Below are 19075 nucleotides of genomic sequence, written 5' to 3'. Positions count from 1 at the left end.
ATGAAACATTTGGAAAGTCGTCTGTCAGGATACAATAGATGCCATTGCAGAAGCATTGTCATTTTGGGGCTGGGGAGTGTTGCTACCTGTTAAAAAAGTGACTATAAAATTTCTTGTAAATCTTCATGCATTAACATCAGTCCTATCCCTTTTGTCCTGGATTGGTTTGCTTTGCTTTGGGGTTTTTGGGGAGGCATGTTTTTTGCTTGTTTTGAGGGTTTTTGGTTTGTTTTTTTAAATTGGCTTTTTTTACCCAGTAAACCAAGTAAATTAAATTATATGAGAGAAGGTGTCATGTTTTTGGATACAATGAGAGTCCAATTTTAATACTAAATACCTTTTGATGTAGCTAGTCGAGACACATGGTAAATTAAGCCACAGAGAGCTCTGTGCTGCAGCTATTGAACTCTTGCTGGTCTCCAAGTTAGCTAGCTGAAGGCTAGCTCATGTATCTTGTGCAGTACGCTGCATAGTCTGAATGTACAGACATACTCTGAATGTACAGACATACTCTGAATGCACAGACATACTGTAAATGCAGCTTCCCTTATGGAGTCACAGGAATGTAGGCAAATCTAGGATTATATAGAATTTAATAGAAATTATAGGTGGAGTTGGAACCTTCCAAGACTGAACTCTGACCCAGACTATAAAAACGGATTGGAGTCTTTGGAACAGATCATTAGAGAACAGTAATAATGAAGTAGGTTGAAAGCTTAAGGGTTATTGTTCTTTCAGTAGCTTCTGATGATGTCTCCAGATCCACGAAAGTTAAGTGCTGCTAAAAATGTATAAAGTGCATTTACATTTATTAGTGAATGCTTCTATTCTGCAGGGTTATCAAGATGTTCGGGATCGCATGATTCACAGGTCTACTAGTCAGGGCTCCATTAATTCTCCAGTGTACAGTCGTCATAGCTACACACCCACCATGTCACGATCCCCTCAGCATTTCCACAGACCTGGTAAGGGCAACTGCATTAGAATTATATGTAAAACTATTGTTTCTTTATTATGTCACTAGTGGTACAGTGAAGCACTTGTTTCTCTTAGCAGTGAAAATTTAGGATTGAAAAATTGTTGCATATTTTAATATCTCCTTTTCTACCTGTTTTTTGTTCTTGATTGATGCAGTCTTTTGCACTAGGTTGATGAGTGTTTCTTACATCATAAATATGAATCTTCTGGGTTTGTTTCTGATTAATTATTTTTAAAATCTTTGTATGTTCCTGAAAGTCAGCAAAAATTTGCAGCAGTGAATCACAAACTTCATTCTGGAATTTGGGAAAAGTATCACATATTGGAAACAAAAGTTATGGCTTGACTATATGGAAGTCAGTAATGTAGGATTCCTCCCTCCTAAAAACCAATTCCTTTAAAGCTTGGTGCAGCCATGGAATCTCAGATCTATCAGCAAAACCCCCAAGTACTCCAAATTGCTAGTCATTTTTTAAAACATAGACTCATGGTTCACAAGGTAGATTTCTTAATTAAAGCCATAGGCAATTTCCTGGGAACGTTTAAAAAACACAGACTTCATTTACTCGTTTAGCAGTGATGCACAAGTTCTATGTACAATACAGAAAACGTACAGGTCATTCAGGTTCCCAGTGCATTTAAAATTACTGGTTGTGTGTATAAAAGCAAGATATGAAAATGAACTGTTCATCCACACCCAAATTGCATAAAAATTTATCTCTAAATGCTCTTCATTGAATACTTTTCAAGACTGATTTTATTGTGTATGGTAATGAATTAGATCTTTGTGATCTGTTTTTAAATTAAGTGATACAATCGTGTGGTTCCATCTTCCTTGGTGATTACAGCTGAACAGTTGGGATGCCAAAAGCCCATATACAATAGGAGCTGCATTTTTAAAATTAAGGATTTATTATAGAGCCACCACTGTGGAACTTGAATGCTGTAGCCATTTCCTAGTGGGGGTGGGCTGAAAGCAGCTAATTGTGTCTGTCAGTGAATGCCTTCTTTAAAAGACCCAAGGGAGGTGGGACAGAAGCAAATTGTGTCTGATACTTAGTGCTGACAACATGACTGTGTTTTAAGATGATGTTACAACTGAAACCGAAAGAGACTTAAAAGCGTGAAAAAGCTGCAAACTTCTGTCTCCGGCTTCTGGCAATTCTGAGGGGATTTTTCCATTTGTATCAGTCATATCAAGGATATGAACAAATCCAGGCCCTATTCCAGACTTTACTGTGATGGAGTTTTACTGTCTGTGTTCAGTCAAGGACCTTCCCCAGAAGCAGTCTCTGTTTATGTAACTGTTGTGATGGGCGGATGAGCTCAAGCCAGAGTTTGGATCCAAATGTAAAATCTTCAAAAGTTTGCAGCCTGAGGGATTTTCTAAGAAGATACTTGTTGAAACTTATCTCTGTTCAGATGATCACATTTTTGGCTCACCTGTTTCCTGTTTCTCATATGACACTGAAGTAATTCTGTAGAATTTATCATTTTGATCTTTACCATGCTTTGGGGTAATTGTTAATGCTACTTTATAATTTTCCTACAGTAATTATTGATGTTGAATAATAGCACATGTATATGTACCATTTTTCTCCTAATGGCACTTCTTATCATTATGTTATTTGCAAGAATAATTTCTCTCTGAATAAACCCAGTGGTAAAAAAAACCCAGATAACTTCTCTTTGGCTCCCAGCTAGCCCTTGAGAGAGAAGTGAACCACTGTGTTGACGTTGTTAGCATAAGGTCCTTCAAAAATTTGAGTGCTACAAGTTTTGAAAAAGTTTGCAGCCTTTTCCTCCCGCAGTGCCCTAGCTGATATTAGCAGCATTTTTGGAATGTCTTAAAACAATAGAAAACAGCTTGCATGACTCTTGACTGACATTTTTTGGTTAGGCACTTCTCAAAACAGCTGCTTTCTTAACTAATTGAGCGTCAATGTTTGTGATGTTTGCATGCTGGTAGCAGGCTACTTCTTGGTAACAAGGCATAGTTCAGAAGCTTGTTAAGCCAATAAATGTTATGCCAAATTAGCAATGCAGTTCAAATCTGAGCCTCTCTTCTAATACTTCCTGTAATTTTGTCTAACATTTATGAACCCTTCGGTATGTCTTTAACCTTTTGTTTTCTCCTTCCTTCTTTTCAGAGTCCTAATTGTTCAATGCCTTTTTTTTTTCTCCCTTTGAAGCCTCCTTCCCTGCCTTTCTCTTATTGTTTTTCTTTGTTTTCATTTTGTTCTGCCCCCCGATTCCCTGCTGCCGCAGAGCTGCTCTCTACTGGTGTGCAGCGGTTGTCATACCTGCGCACTAGCAGTCTCAGCTCCACTCACCATGACTCCCGCCCCAACTCCCCCTTCCGACACCACTTCATCCCCCATGTCAAAGGTAAGGAGCCAGGCATCCCCAGGGAGTACCCTCCAGGCTGGAGATATATTAGCATTCTGCCAAAGCTAATAAGGTGTATCTCCGTAAGGTTGTCATTGGCTGTATAGCTGAGCATGCCTCAAAATGTGCCGTTACACTTTAAACTATGTTAGAATAGACATAATGTCCTTTTTTCGGAGGAAATATGTCATTTCTAAGGGCCCTAGTTGAAGAGTCATCAAGCAATTACCTATTAGAAATACAGAGGAAAGCATTATCATTTACTATTTAGAACCTATATGTGCCTAATTTAGCTTCTTTCTAAAACTCTACATAACAATCACTACAGCAGTAAGCATATGAAATTTAATTATTATTTCCACATTCTTAAAACATGCATTTAAAAATTTACTACAAAAATTGTCTGGATGAGAGCAAGGTGATCAAAAATACGGAGAAGGAAAAAAAAAAAGATTATATAAAGATCAATGGCAACAAGGAAGTTAATAATTGATAATCACATTGGCAATAATTAGTGCCCAACAAGGTAAAATTAAAATCTTTAGGCCTCTCCTCAACTAGTGAGAATTGGCAGACTCTGCTGAAGGCAGTAGAGTTGCAGGGATTTACACTACCTGAGGATCTGGTCATTTCTCTTTTTTTCAATCTGTTATTTTCCATGGTTTGATTTTGGGGAGGGTGGTTCTTTCATTGTGTCCCTTCAAGGAGCTCATTCAGCTCAATAAGCTTTTAGTTTTGTTCCTTGCTTTCTGTGAATGTGGTTTTACTTTTATTTCTGTTGGAGCACTCTCTGGCTGTGCTGTCTCTTCTGTTGGGGGAGAAGGTCATAGCTTATATCACCTACAAGAGCTCAAAAAGAGGCAGTTGAGTAAGTTGAACATAGATTCTGTTCTGGTACCACTGATTAATGTGGATAATCATAAACTGGAGATAATCAAAAACAGTTGCAAGGAAGTTGTTGCCATGAACTTCCGAGAAGTGCTAATAGATCTCAATGTTGTAGTTCTTCCAGCATTCAGATCACTATTACTAATTTTACTCTTGCCTTTTCTTACATGATTTTTGTTAACACGCTCTTTAAACTGCCCTATTATGTCACTATTAAAAAAAAAAATAAAATTCTCACTTCAAACTTAAGATTGGGACCCTTAAAAATAGATACACTGCTCATTTCAGCATGCAGTTAATTCATAATCCTTGCAATTTCAAGATTTCTTTGCTGTAAATCCAAATTAACGCTCACACTCTTTCAAGTGGCATTTTCATTCTTTTTCTGTTGAGAAAATAGGTTCTTCAACAGGTAAATCAGAAGAACTATTGGAAATCCATGCCTGTTGTTTTCAGATTTCAAAGAATTAACCTGGCATGTAGATTAGGTATGTATCTCAGTTGTTGATACAAAAGGCCAAGTGGTATTACAAGCACTTTAGACAAAGGGGTAGGTATGGTTATTATCAGATATGTCACATAAGACGTTGTAAGAATCCGCGATTTTCTGAAAACTTTACATAAAGGTCTTAGTCCTGGACAGGATTTATGTGTTGTAATTCAGCAAGCTCCTGAAAGCTCAAGTTCGTATCGCTGTGACAGTGTACACCATCCAAGGATGTGGTACACCTGAGAAGGGGCAAGTAGCAGGTACCCACATCTTGTAATTCACATGTCTGAATTGAAAGAGTAGTCTTTTAATAGTTGGTTGAGAGAAAGAAGCATCTTCTTAAGGTGACCTATGTTTCGTGCCTAGGTTAATGTGGTGGGAATATCCTCATGGGTTTAATTTCTTTTTGTTTTTTCTCCCTATGGAGGAAGGTGATTACTAAAAAAACCCAAAAATACACTTTTGTGTTTCAGTTCAACACTGCAAGCTGAGTTCCTTCAGAGCACTGAGCCAAACTCAGACATTCATAAAAAATGTACACAGATAAAGTACTTTGGGGTATTTTTGTTAATGATCTGAAAGAAAACATGAAATAGTATTGCAGAGTTCCCTGATGACATGCAGACTGGGAGAGTAGTAGTCAATAAAGAACATGAGCAACAGTTTTCTCAGTGAACAGTGTAGCCAAACGTAAGCCATGCTTCTCAGCTATGTTGTCCATCTGTACATTCTGGGCAGAGCAGTGACTCTGAAGAGGATGTTACTCTTCCAGTGGATGTTAGAATGAATGGATAGGACAGGAGAAAGAGATGCTGCAGCTGAAAGAGCTAAGTAGAGACGTTAGGTACTTGAATAAGATCTACAGGGAATTGAATTGGTAGGTCCACAGTCCCAGCAGGATGGGTGACATAAGAAACACTGCAGAAGCTTCAGAGAAGGACCATCAAATAATTCCAGATCTCATAGTGAAAATGTTATGGCTGTTAATATATTCACACTATTAAATGGAAGGATTTGCTAGTGGTTTGTTCAATGTCTGTGTACCTGTGTGGTAACAGAAGGTTCTCCCATATAGCAGGCAAAGATACAATAAGATCCTACGCTAGACTTAAATTAGATAAAAATTGTCATTATTTTTCTGACTTAAGGTGAAGATAAGTAGCTACTGAAACAGCTTAGGAAAATTTTTTGTCTTCCCATTACTACAAAATATTGAAAGGTACAAAAGGTCAAAAGGCCTGAAGACGTTTGTAATTTTTCCAGCACGTTAAGTGATCAACAAAGTGCTCACAAAACATCAGATGAACAAATGTTCATACTGTTCCCTATCATGTGTTCTCCTTTTTACTTGGTCAGCCTTTCTCAAAGCCACTTGTACTTTCAGCAGGAAGGTGAACTTGGTGTAAGTTTGTAAGTAAGATTTCATAAAACTATAGTTTCAGGGTTTTTTCCTTTAGGAATCAGAGAATATGGATCATGCCAAAACTGCTTTGGTAAAGGGGCATCATTTCCGAACAGCATAATGATAATGGAAGTGGCATATGACACTATTACGCCTGTGTTATTTTGTATCATCAAGCCAGAAAAGTAGGCATTTAGACCATTTTCAGTGTGTTTTCGTACAACATAGTGCTTAAACAAGCGTAATGCTCAAGCCTTGTAGACAAGGCCAAATGTAAAGAACTTTGAGGAGTGAAGGGGCTAAATATGCCTCAGAAAGTCTTAGTGAGAGTTTGTTGATGTGACATATATGTTGAATGAGCTGGAAGAGAGTGTAATATGCATCAGCTTAGACTTCATTTAATCTCATTTGGACTCTCCATTGAATTTGGTCTTGTCTCAATAAAGTACTGTCTTTGCTATGAAAGAATCAAAACAAGTCCATGAATGAAAGAAACCCTGACCCTGCTGAAATCAGAGACAAAACTCTCATTGAGAGCCAGGATTTCATCTCACATGCCTAGAATTTTTCAGAGGCGTTCAAGAATATTGCAAAGCCCCCATAAGATTTCCCTGTAAAAAGAGCTCCGAAGTGTAGTCCTCTGCTCACAGACCTTCCCATAAGGAATCTACCCACCTTCATAGTGAATTTGGGCCTTGGTTTTCACAGATCCCTGCTTTCCTTCCCTGAGGCAGGTCTCTCAAATCAAATATTCTCTGTGTGTGATGACTATTTCCAGGGTTTTGTGGATGCAGCTGAAAGCTCTGCTCTGGAAAACAGCCGTGCTTTGGCTGTTTCGTGACTGTCAGTTTTGTGCAGGAAATAAGGGCTACATATCTGGACAAGATGATGAATGACAGTTTGACAAAACCTGAATAGGACTTAGAGTTTCAGGTGGTGTTGAGCTCTTTTTCCTATGTCTATTCAGAAGTAGAGCAACTAAATTGCAAGTTGACAGAAGGCTCAGTGTTTGTTGCATATGGGTTTTTTGGCCTGATTCTGTGAACTTAGCTTGTGAATCACACAGTGAGCCCAGTGGTAAACACTTCAGAAGGCAGCAGGAACCTGCATTACACTGTGCTGTGTATAGGCAAGCAATTATATTCCTGGCTGCTAGGGGAACCTCTTAACAAATCGAGCTGTAGAAAATGAGAAATACCTGATGGAGCAAACAGAATGAAATAAAAAAAGCCTCTGAATTTCACTTCTGAGGTTGCTGTGCTCAAGTGATTGGTCTTTATATTAAACTTACTCTGTTATCTCTTAACTTCCTCCACCCACCTACGCATACACATGTTCAACTTCATGCCAGGGGTGTGGGAACTAGTTTTTCCTACAGTGTTGGCAAACTGGAGTATTCTTGTTGCTTTGTGGAGTTAACACTAGTTATGGCATATCTGAGATATTCCTGTGCAGGCACGGCAAGGAACCCAAATTCAGAGCATGCACAGCCCCTACTTTTATGTAAAGCTGCAAGCAGGCTGGCCATGAGGCCCTGGGAGGCAGGTACAGGCAGGCTAGCAGCTCTGCTTTCCTGTGTTCCACAGATGTTGGCACTGCTTTCATAAATTGTGGGTGATTTTGCAGCAGCATCTGAAGCACTTAAGCCTCGTTATTGGAGTGGACTCCTCAGGGATGAACTAATGAGAATCTAAGTAGATGTACCATTCCCTCCTGCAGTGGTTGGAGATAATGAGACTGCCATCCTAGAAAGTGTAAAGGAGAGTCATTTGTCAGTACTAGTAGGAGTCATTAGGAAGAGAGAGGCTGCACAGGAACCCCAGGAAATACAAGCCAACAGAGACATCTGTAAAGCAACACGTGCAGGATAATACCACGCCAATTGTCTGCCTTGTACTGTATGCATTATACAACATTACCAATTCTCTATAAACAAATTATCTGTGTACCAGATACAAGATTAGCCAGCATATGTTTATGGATGTGAGCATATTTAGTTGTGTCTAGTTGAGATAAAGAGCGTGGGTATAAGAAGAGTTTCTTCTGTGTACTTGTAGTGTTGGTGATACAGGCATGGTAAATTGAACATGCCCACATTTTAACTACCAATTCCCAACAGGTAAAATGTACTTGTGACTCCTCTGTTATGACAGTCCACAGGTCAATAAATCCCTTTTGATTCTTCTCTTTCATTGAATATACTAATTGCTAATGGAAGCAGAAAGGCACTATGACATGTCTCTGTAAAAGTTATAAATTTTAGAATTAATTGTATCTTGAGGCCACCTCTGATGGGTCTTTTCCTATATATAAAAAAAAAAAAAATGATGTTTTTTTCCCTATAAAACAGTAATTTTGCTGAAAAGTAACTCATCATTTGTCAATAGAAGCAAAAGACATGAGTAAAAACAGCTTAACCAAATTAGGTATTTCACCATCACAGTATTTCAAAGGCTGGACAAGCACAACACAATATTGCATGTGCCAAGTAAAGGACCACAGATTGAGATATGACAATATTATTTTAAATAATCATTCATATTGCTTTTCAGGGTTAGTAAACCTGGCACTTACTGTTACCTGGCCAGAAGCTCAGCACTGCTGCACCCAAAATAGAAAACCACCATCAACTCATGTGTTTGAAAGAACATCATGTTTGGGGGATGTCATGTACATTAAATCATTCAGGGCTGTAATATCCAAGTGATAAATATAGAATTTTGCAGATGCATTCTTCTGGACAAATTTTGTACAGCCAAGCCCCCTGAACTGTGCATGTAATTTTTAAAACATATATGTGCAGATGGATTAACTTGTATGCTGGCAGAGGCCTCTGTGGCACATCTCTCTCAGCGAGGTTTGTAAAGAGCATTGTTTTTTTCTTCTCCCTTCTGGTGCCTTTTAGTTTGGCAGATTACTGTTCAAGTAAAAGAGGAACTTCTGTGTAAAGAAAACTTCCTTTCCCTCCCCTCCCCCAAAATATATAAATAAGAAGTGTGCTGAGTCTAGGGTTTTGAGTCCTCAAAGGGGACATAGGAAACCTGTAGCAGAAAGGAGGCCTGCAGTTTCTTTTTTGTTGTGTTTTATAGCCCCCCTGTACTTGCCCCCCACTTTTTTTTTTTTCTTGCATTGTTAATCAGCTTTTCTAGGGTTTTTAAAGCCCTTGTGCATACCTGAAAAATGGAAGGGGTTTGATGGTCCCCTACTTTTCACTGTTGTGGTCACCCACACCCATATAAAATAAGCACCCACATAGACAGTTTTTGCTTGTGCGAGTTTGCAGTAGTGTGAAGAAGGGCACAAAGTAAAAGGCAGCAACATTCTTTTATGGTAAACACACAGTCATGTGTTTGGATACCTGGCTGTTATGTCTTGATGCTTGGGGATCAACAAGCACAGTTCTACAACAGCGCTCTCGCCCTGACAGACACGGGAACTTTCAGGGCCGTTGGATTGCTGTGGTGATTTGTTAGGAGGCAAAGAAATATTCCTGGTAAGAGTAATCCTACAAATGGAACAAACCGTGTGTGCGAAATGGAATTTAAGTTTTTAGACATTAGATTCAGATTTGCTAAATCAGCAGTGGTGAAATATTGTCACCAGAGCCAAATTTGGCATTGACGGAGATTCCGGGTGGAACCAATGATATAAGCGCAGCCACCAGATGGGCTGCATCACTTTACAAATTATTTTGCTATATCAAAAATTTCCTACCAGAGAGCTAAACCAATGAAAGAGTGTGTATAGAGCAGTTATGCCTTTTGATACGGGCAAAGTGACCTAACAGCTATTTTCCATCTCTAGCTTCTGTATGCTTTTGGTTTAGGGAACTGTAGTAACTGCCAGCATCTGCTTCTATCTGCTTGGGAGCTGGTTTCATTTTGGGTTTGCATATCAACTACTATGCTCTGTGCCTGCGACTTCTAACTCCAAATATCAATCTCCGTACTAAATCATTGCCAAATAACCTTCCATTCTTCTTTTCCATGCTGCCCATCTAATCACCAGCTGCGAGCACACAGCTCCTGCCTGCATGCCGTCAGAATGAGTCTGAGCTGCTCAAACCTCAACTCCAGCCTGAACATGAATTTTTGTCTCTGCAGGAATATCAGGAAAAAAAATAAAGTCACCAGGGCTACCAGTTCTCGTTATTGTTTGTATTTATATTTTTGGTTCAATTTCTTTTCTCCCTGGAGGTTTTGATTCCACCTATTTTGTTTGGGTTTGACTGAGCTTGCTTTTTTTTTAATTGCTCTCCCTCTTCTCATTTTGTTTTCTCCATTCTTTCATTGGAGGCAATGAGCCGTCCAGCGGTCGGAACTCCCCTGTCCCTTATCGGCCCGACAGCCGCCCTCTCACTCCAACTTACGCTCAGGCCCCTAAACATTTCCATGTTCCAGGTAGGAGCTGGCACTGTATGTGTCTCGGTGTCCTGTCACAGTGTAGAATGTAGCCTTTGTAACTTTTGTCTTGTCTTCATCGTTTCACGCTGTTTACCATGAGGTGCACCCACAGGGTTTGGAACTGCTCCTGGGCTTGCTGAGAAGGGTAGTGCATTAAGAAGTGGAGGGAGAGTTTCACTGTGATTTTTACCTATTCTGTTGGTCAGGTGTTTCACTGTTAGAATGCCTTGGTTTTCATGGTCTGTTGATGGCCATGAGCTGGATATGAGCTACGCAGGGCTTGATTTTTCTCGCAGTTGCACCAACCATCTGAGCACCGGCATAACTGCTGACTTTGGAGGAGTTGGTTTTGATTCACAGTGGCATGCAGAAAAGAGTTGACCAGTGAGCCATTACATGTGTTGTTCATTCAGATTGTTGTGACTTGTCTCAGTCTTGAACCAAGCAGTTGTAGTTTAGTGTTCCCTGTTTTTAAAGCAGATGAGGATGTTTCTTTACTTGTTTTGTGCAATGGCTTGGTGTCCTCAGAGAGATCTGCAGATCCACAAGGATATGTACGCCTCAGGATGTCCACTCTGTAAAGGGCAGTCTCTGTTATAAAGTGAGCTGCACAGTTCTTCCAGCCTCGGAGAAGCTCATCTGTCTTGGATTTTGATGAGATGAAGGTGGTGTGTCCCTAGTGTTGTTCACATGCATCTTCTGACTGCATCAGTGCTTGCTAAAAGCCTTACTATATCCAGTTATTCTTCAGGTCCCCTTCAGTCTAGTATGCCTTTGCACTGCCAGAGGTTACTGCTCTTCCTCCTTTCCTCAGATCTGGCAGATAAACTGTTTGTGGGAACTTCTTTCTCAGTCAGTGTGACCTGGCTTGGCTAAGGTAGGCTGTTTTAACTGCTTAGGCTAACCTGGCTCACTTTGACTTGCGTAAGCTAAAGTGCACTTGCATGAATAGCTCTGAGTAATAATCTCTAGCATGGTGGGAGAGCTGTCCTCTTCAGCTGGTGCAGTGCGGCCACAAAAGGAGCTGTGTTCCTATCCTCCTTATAGCTTTCTGGTATAGATGTGCGCAACAGTACTGCATGACTACCCTTGTAATTTTTATACTTATTTGCTGGTCAAGTAGCCGTAACAGATCACTAACAAGAATGAAATACCTCAGTGTCTTTGAGTGCAATGAATTTGCCTATTCAGTCAAGGATGTAGGGTTCTGCAGAGTAAGATTTGCCTCTGTTTCAATAGATTTTTAGGGTTAGCTTTCCTTAATGCCAAAGGCTAAGTTGTCTCCTGTAGCACTTTAATTGGATCTGTGATACACAGCATGTATTTCTAAAATGCGTTTTCATCTTTCATTCCAATGTAACCGAAAACTTTTTTCAGGCAGTATGAAGTAGCGAAATGGGTTTCTGACATTAATTTTCTAGTTCCCAGTAGCTCGTTATGGTCTTCTAATAAGTTTTCGAGAGATTTTTGCACTGTAGCACTGATTTTTGGATTAACTTTTGTATTTTTAGCTGTGCCGAATACATGAAGTGTTGGCTTGGGTGGGAAGGTAGTTTAGAACAAACTGGTTCCTGTCTTAGATTATTATTTGTAAAAATATGATCTCTTTTAGACATGCTGTAGATTTACAGCATTAGAGTTCTGGGAAGTGTTTTTATTCTGATTTACATTGATAATGTGCAATGTGGTGGGCCTTACATAAAAAAAAAATTACAAAAAAGAAATAAAATCTATCCTTGTGGTTTGAGAATTAGTAGTGTATCAGTTAACACTGCATAAAGCATCCCTTTGACTCACTGAAGTGTAGCTGTTGTTGACTGTTCAAAACAGTGTATTAGACAGTGTATTTTGTTCTCTGGATTTTGAAGTGAATTGTAGGCTCACTGCATGCTCCTCTGCTCAGTCCAGCCAGTCAGTTGGAAAGAAAATTGAGCTGTTATGACTGAAGCACAATTTTCCACAAAAGTTATTTGGGGTAGTTTTCCCCAAATGGCTTGTATCTTTACCATTGAAATGTCTTCTTTGTTTGCATTTCTTCTCTAACTTTTATCCCACTGATAATCTTCTGAATGTTTAAAATGAATGGTTCATGACTTGGATGCATCCACATGTTACAGAATCAGCTCCAAAGGACTTCATACCACATGTCTTTGACTTTTCACTTGTTCTTATGTTTTCTTTTCTTTAAATAATCTTATTTTGTATAATACTAGAAATAGCTTTCTGGCTTTTTCTTGTGCTACATCCTTGATTTGGTCTGTCTATTGTTTTAGTGTTATCTTGATCTACAACTGAAGTGGTTTTCATATTCCCATTTTTCTGTTTCCCAATTTCACAGATCAAGGTGTCAACATTTACAGAAAACCGCCAATCTACAAACAACATGGTAAATGATCTTTCCCTTTTTATTTCAAAACTGGAGTGTCAACTAAATTAAAAGGCATGCAGACTAGTGAAAAGCATTCAGTGTTTACTTTGTAAGCATTAAATATTAGTAGTCCAAGCTTGAAACAGCTGTTATTGCATGTCCTGCTGAGTGATTATGTTTTTAAAGCATGTTGTTTCATTTGGATTATATGGTTTAAATCTTGGCCACATTAATATTAATGGCAAAATTGGCATTAACTGGGATTTTGCTGTCTCTTTAGCATTATGATGCCTTCCTGTATTTCACTTCTTTAAGTTTATATTTTCAGAATACAGGTACAGATCATGTTAAAATGGATTAACAACAGACTGTTCTCTGACAGAGACTTCATGGAATATCTTTCTTTTAAACAGGCAGAGTACAATAATTTATTTCAACAGCAAAGATGGAGATGTTATTATCAGACTGGAGTTCCAAATGGACCTGTGGCTTTAAATAAGAATCTTTAATTACTGAAGATAACATAGGTGACTTATCACTGTCAGGGCTGAGTTTATTCTCAAGCCCTGTGATAGAACTCAGGTAGTATGCTGTACTTGTTTTTCCAGGTGCTTGGATTCTGAGTTGGACAGCAGTGTTAGGGCTGTAATCTTTTCGGTGTAGACGTTGTTATAGCAAGTCTGACATAACAACGATGGCAGAAGCCTGCTGCATTGCAAGTCTTCAGTACTGCAGAGCAAGGTCCTGGTTATAATGGAGTGTGTTCACTCTTCCCTTTGCTGTGAATAGAAAACTTTGAATAGGAGACGATTTTTATGTAACGTGGTGAAAGATGGATGACTCCACTTTTTAAAGACTTGGAGTTTGCATCTCTTTGCAGACCCTTTATCCAGTGAAATGTATTTAGGGTTAAGTAGCAAATTAGCAGTACTCTGCAGGGTTTAGATGAACAGCTGGCTGAGAGCCATTGAGCTGAGTTGATTAGGAAAGCCCGGGAAGTCCATTCTGTAGTCAGGAGTGAGCATGCAAATAATACTGCTGTGGTTTTACATCAGGGTTTTTTCCTCTTTTAAGTTTTAAACCATATGCTCATTTTGGAAAAAGTCTTAACATTATTTTTGTTTATTTTTATGGTTTTAATGTATCTCCTCACCTCCCATTAACATGTGAATGTTTAACCACTGACATCACCAATTCTAATACGTAAGTACTGTTTGAAGTCATGCTTTTGTAAACTCTGACCAGCTTCCTCCATACCTGTAATTATGCTTAGAGTTTCCCAATCATAAAATGCTCAGAATTCCCAATGATACCTAATACTTACGTTCCTAAACTACCCTGAACATGTTGGATGAGCAACACAGTTCTTCACTTCGTTAACAGATGTCTTTCTGTTTAAAAAAAAGAGAAAAGGAAAAAAAAGTCCAGAATTCTTGATTCTGATATGATAGCTTCATATAAGAGAAGGTGATTTGAGCTAACAGTTTGCAGATAAGAAGTAGTTAAGGCTGGTTTTAATGTAAACTGAATCCTATTGGATTTTTCTTTTTAATGTCAAGAAATGAAAGCCATAATGCACATCCTCACATGCTTTTAAGAGACTTTGGCTTAGACTGGAATCTTAAGTGGATGCCCCACTGCTGAGGTATTTTGTGGGTGAGGTTCATTTTATTGCAAGTGCCTTTCCCTGCCAAGTTGATCTGAATGGAGTTTAGTATTTATTAATAAATTCATATCTGCTTTTACTACTACTTCATACTAATAAGCAAGGGCATGCAGCAGAAAAAATCCACTGATTAAATAAACATAATTGTTTCAGATTTCTTTTTTTGTTTGTTTTGCAGCTTTTCACAGAAACCTAGGAAATAATTAGCATCAGTAGAGTTAAAATCAGTGCCGTTCCCCTGAACTATTTGATTTCTCACCCTAGAGGGAAGACAGACCAGTACCTAAATCTGATTTCAGCTGTCCTTAGGAGATATTGGCAAATACTGTTAGCCTGAATCTTCTTGCTGTTGCCTAATCATTCTAACACTGTGCAACCCCAGTAAAATCTGGGGGTTGCTGATTTGGGGTTATTTTGGGGGTGGGGTTGAGGGAAGACAGGAACGTTTGATTCCAATCTATTGGCAAGAGAATGACAGTACTTTGCTTCAAATTGCAATTAGAAAACCAAAACAAGAAAATGTTTGCTTTTGAAAATTAAATCTTGTAAAGTATAAAATTTTGCCAAAATAAGGAAGACTTTATATTGATACAGATTATTACATAGCTAAGTTCCCTAATTGCCATCTAGATGCAGCTGCTTTGGCAGCACAGAGCAAGTCCTCCGAGGATATCATCAAGTCCTCCAAGTTCCCAGCAGCTCATGCACCAGCACCCAACGAGATACCAAAGATTGAGACGGACCACTGGCCAGGTCCTCCCTCCCTTGCGGCCATAGGTATGCAAAAAAAAAAAAAAACCAAGCGATGCGGCTTAAAAGGTACTGGTAACCAAAGTAGGTTAATACTTGAGCTGTAAAAATGGGTAGTAGTGATGGTTGTGTCCACTCCAGGTGTTCACCACAAAGTGCAGTTCTTCTGGCGAATCTTCTGAGCGTCTGTGAATTTAAAACTACTGAATAGCACTGAGTAGAACAGGTTTTGCTAAACGATTTTGGAAATGATCACACAGATATTAATCCATAGACAAATTATGTGAACTCCCATGCAGCAGCTTAAAAAATGTGCCGTGTCACAGAAGCCTGACTTCTTTCAGTTATTGTCTATTTAATCTTTTAGTCCTGAGCTAATAGCAAATATTCCACAGAAAATAGGATTGCTTCCAACCACATGGCTATTTTCATGGTAAAAAGCAATGACTGAAGTGGAACAGTTAACAGACTAAAAAAGGTCTGATTTTTAGAGTTACTGTTACTACAGACTTGGTATTTTTCTTCTGTATTGTTGCACTATAGGTATCTCATTTTCTTTTCTTCAAATCATGTGCATAATCATGTTCAGTTTTTTGTTTGTTTTGTATTTTTTTCCCTCTGTTAATTTTTATTGACCCTCATAGCATAAAGTAAGCTATCTAGCCTGGTTCATTTATGAAGTCATGTCTGAAACACTGAAGGTGTTGCCTGTTTCAGGTTTCTGTGAAGGAGTGTATGGTTTTCAGCACAAAGGGATTTTCATAGAAGTGATTTTCATAGGAGAGGAGGCACAGGGTGGGAGAGCTCAATGACCAGTTGAGGGGGCTGCATATGCAGCAGCATTTTTGAAAATGTTCTTTATATAGGATTGCAACCCGACAAACATTACAGGCACAGTGATAACATCAACATACTTGAAACTCTCCTGACAATGCTTGTGTTAACTACAGCATTATTATGCTGTATGTCTGATGTGGAACCTTTGTTGGAAATTTTGTGTCTCAGCTCAGTCTCCAGGCAGTGGATGACAACTTTTAATGGTTTCCGGTAAAACTGCTTTGTATATTGGCTATCAGGTGATTTTGTTACACCTTAGAAACTAAACAGGACTGTTTGGAAACCGTAAAGATAAAAATGTACTCATGGATGTATTTTATTCAGAAATAAAAAGGCATCATACAAGATTAATCACTAAAAAACAAACCCACAAGCCCCGGGTTTTTTGGCTTGTTTTTCTGAGTGTGATATTTTGCTTACAGAGCTAGAATGAGCTCAGCTGTCAAAAAAATGAGTATTACAGCTATTGTACTGAAAAGTCTTGCAGAAGCGTGAGACTCCAAACAAAATAATAAATAATTTAAATACAAGCAAATAATTTCTCCAGAACTTTTTGTCTCTCTCCATATTAGCATCAATTTAACACTGCTGTACAAAACATTTAATTGCTATAAACCTTCTGATACTTTAGCTGCAAAATTTAGTCTTCATTCAGATAAAACACTGAGCTTGTCTAGCATAAGATTGGTGAATAACTGTATCAGGATATAGCCTGTGCAGAAAAAAATGCAACTGCTGTTTAAATGCTTGCAGCAATATCATATTCCATGTATTCAGGGAAGTGTCCTGATGTCCAAATTGGACCATTTCTTAAGATTATTCATGAAAATAAAGGTTATTCAATAAAAAGTAAGAAACTAATGTAGAACACAAATTAGTTTGCTTCATTTTAGACTAAAAATAATGCCTTGTTTCTTCCAAATATGAGTGTTGATTTAGGAGATTAATGTAGTTTAATTTTCCATTTGAAGTGTTAATTCAGATTCTCTTTTCTGAGTCTAGATAAAAGTATAAATGTAAATCAGATTTTCTGTCTTCAACCACAGGTACAATTACTGGTGCCATTAAACCCCATGTTTCCAGAACTAGCAATCTGAGCTCCTTTTTCCTGTTACATTGATTCATGGCTTGTGTGTCCAGGACTGTTGCTTGATTGGGAACCCATGTGCAGTTTAACTTGTTAATTTTATAAGAAGCCTGATAGCCATAGGGCAGGCTGAGTGAGTTTTATTAAGGGTGATTTTTGAAAAAGTCTTTTGAGTCTGCAAGAAAAAACTGCTTTGTTTATTCAGTAAATCAAACTGACCAGTACTTTCTAGCATTGAAATCTTCAAGCTGCGGTTGAACTGATACACAAAGCTCTCTCTGTACTGTCATTTTATGGAAGCAGGAGCTGACATGAGGCGCAGATCAAGTGGAAGAGAGGAAGATGATGAGGAGCTACAGAGACGCCGGCAACTGCAGGAGGAGCAGCTCATGAAGGTGGTTATAAACTTGTCTTCATGCTGTTTCTGAACACCATCCAAAAAGTGCCCCTTTGTTTCTGTAAGGAATTTCTACTAATGCCTCAATCAGCTTTATTTTATTAATATATTTTTTTAATTGCCATTTATAGCTCAACTCTGGTCTGGGACAATTGATATTGAAAGAAGAGATGGAAAAGGAGAGTCGCGATAGGTCAGCCCTTTCTGCCAGTCGTTACGATTCTCCAGGTAATTCTTGTAGGCCGTAAAGCTAATAACGAACAGTGAACAATCAACACCACACATAGACATATCAAACAGTCTCCCAGAAGAGAGACCGCTGGGAAGACTGCTTGATATGTGTATATGTGATGTTCTCCCCTGAAAGAGTGCCCTAATTCATTAGCTGGTTTTGGTGAGGGGAGGAGTGTCGTAGTTCTTTTTTAATTAGAAGAAATATGAGATTGAGAATTTTCAGGCAATTTTGAGGAGAGAGATTTTCTAATGGAGATAAGGAGTGAGGTAAAATATTCAGTGACTATTACATCACACATATGCTAATAGGCTGTGTTATTAAGTTACAATAACACGTTTTGCTTAAACTGGTGGTTCCTATCACTGTTCAGTCTCTCCTCCCAGGGACAGAAAGTCAGCAACATTTACCAGTGGGGCTGCATATTCCAAACACAGCCAGTGTTTTGGCCTTGACTGACATTTTGATTGGGTGTATTCTGTTCCAGAGCAAATGCACAAAAGTCAACTTTAGTTAATTGGTGGCTTAGAATCTTGGCCTCATTGCACATTTTGATATACATCTGTGGCCTTCTCAGGTCTCCAGAGAAGGGTTTGGGGGTTTTATTTCACTCTTTTAATCCACCGGTTATTGTAGCACAGCAGCTGTACTTTGAGCCAAGAAGGGGCAAGATGAGTCTTGTTGGAGTCATCTACTGGAGTAGCTGCCAAGCAAACTAAGATTTCCTCATGTTCCCTGTTGTATAAGTGTGTTGCCTCTATTTATGGTCTTGGAAAGAATGTTTGTGGCTTTCCCTCACTACCTGTAGTGTTTACAGGGCCAGAGTCTACCTGCTCAACTCAAAGCTTATGATTTTTTTTATTAACCTTAGCACAGGTTGGAGGACTCCTTTATTGGAGACGTGTCCATCCCTCTCTGCAATGGTAATCAGTGCAGTCATCAGTTACCTTTTGTGGAATCAGTGGTACCTTTCCCAAAGCTACTGGTTGCTGGCAACAACAGTGCCTCAAGTTCTACATTCCCTGCCCTTCTGTGATAAAAATAACACTGAAAAAACAAAAATTGCATTCTTATATGGAAGATCTTGTCTGAAGGGGCTGTATTAACTGTAGAGGTGCTATTGATCATTATGTTGACAATCTTTCTATTTATCCATCTTTTTATCTGTATTCAAAAACACACCCTTGAC

The 19075-nt window shown here is 38.8% G+C and overlaps 1 protein-coding gene across 2 annotated transcripts in view; it reads left to right on the top strand.

Annotated features, from left to right (window-relative positions):
- The window catches only part of ABLIM1 (actin binding LIM protein 1), a 133739-nt gene that overhangs the window by 99386 nt on the left and 15278 nt on the right, over positions 1 to 19075 (top strand). Inside the window, exons 12-17 of one of the 2 annotated variants that reach the window (XM_059820986.1) lie at positions 836 to 965; positions 10442 to 10546; positions 12888 to 12935; positions 15214 to 15360; positions 17561 to 17652; positions 17786 to 17891. In XM_059820986.1, coding sequence (XP_059676969.1) covers positions 836 to 965; positions 10442 to 10546; positions 12888 to 12935; positions 15214 to 15360; positions 17561 to 17652; positions 17786 to 17891 — 628 coding nt within the window. Of the gene's footprint in view, positions 1 to 835; positions 966 to 10441; positions 10547 to 12887; positions 12936 to 15213; positions 15361 to 17557; positions 17653 to 17785; positions 17892 to 19075 lie in introns of both variants that reach the window. The other variant, XM_059820987.1, reaches the window with a different exon arrangement.

Source organism: Gavia stellata, chromosome 9 (genome assembly GCF_030936135.1).
Source record: "Gavia stellata isolate bGavSte3 chromosome 9, bGavSte3.hap2, whole genome shotgun sequence".
NCBI lineage: Eukaryota > Metazoa > Chordata > Aves > Gaviiformes > Gaviidae > Gavia > Gavia stellata.
The sequence above is the reverse complement of the archived record's forward strand: the minus strand, read 5'-3'. Positions and strand labels throughout refer to the sequence as shown.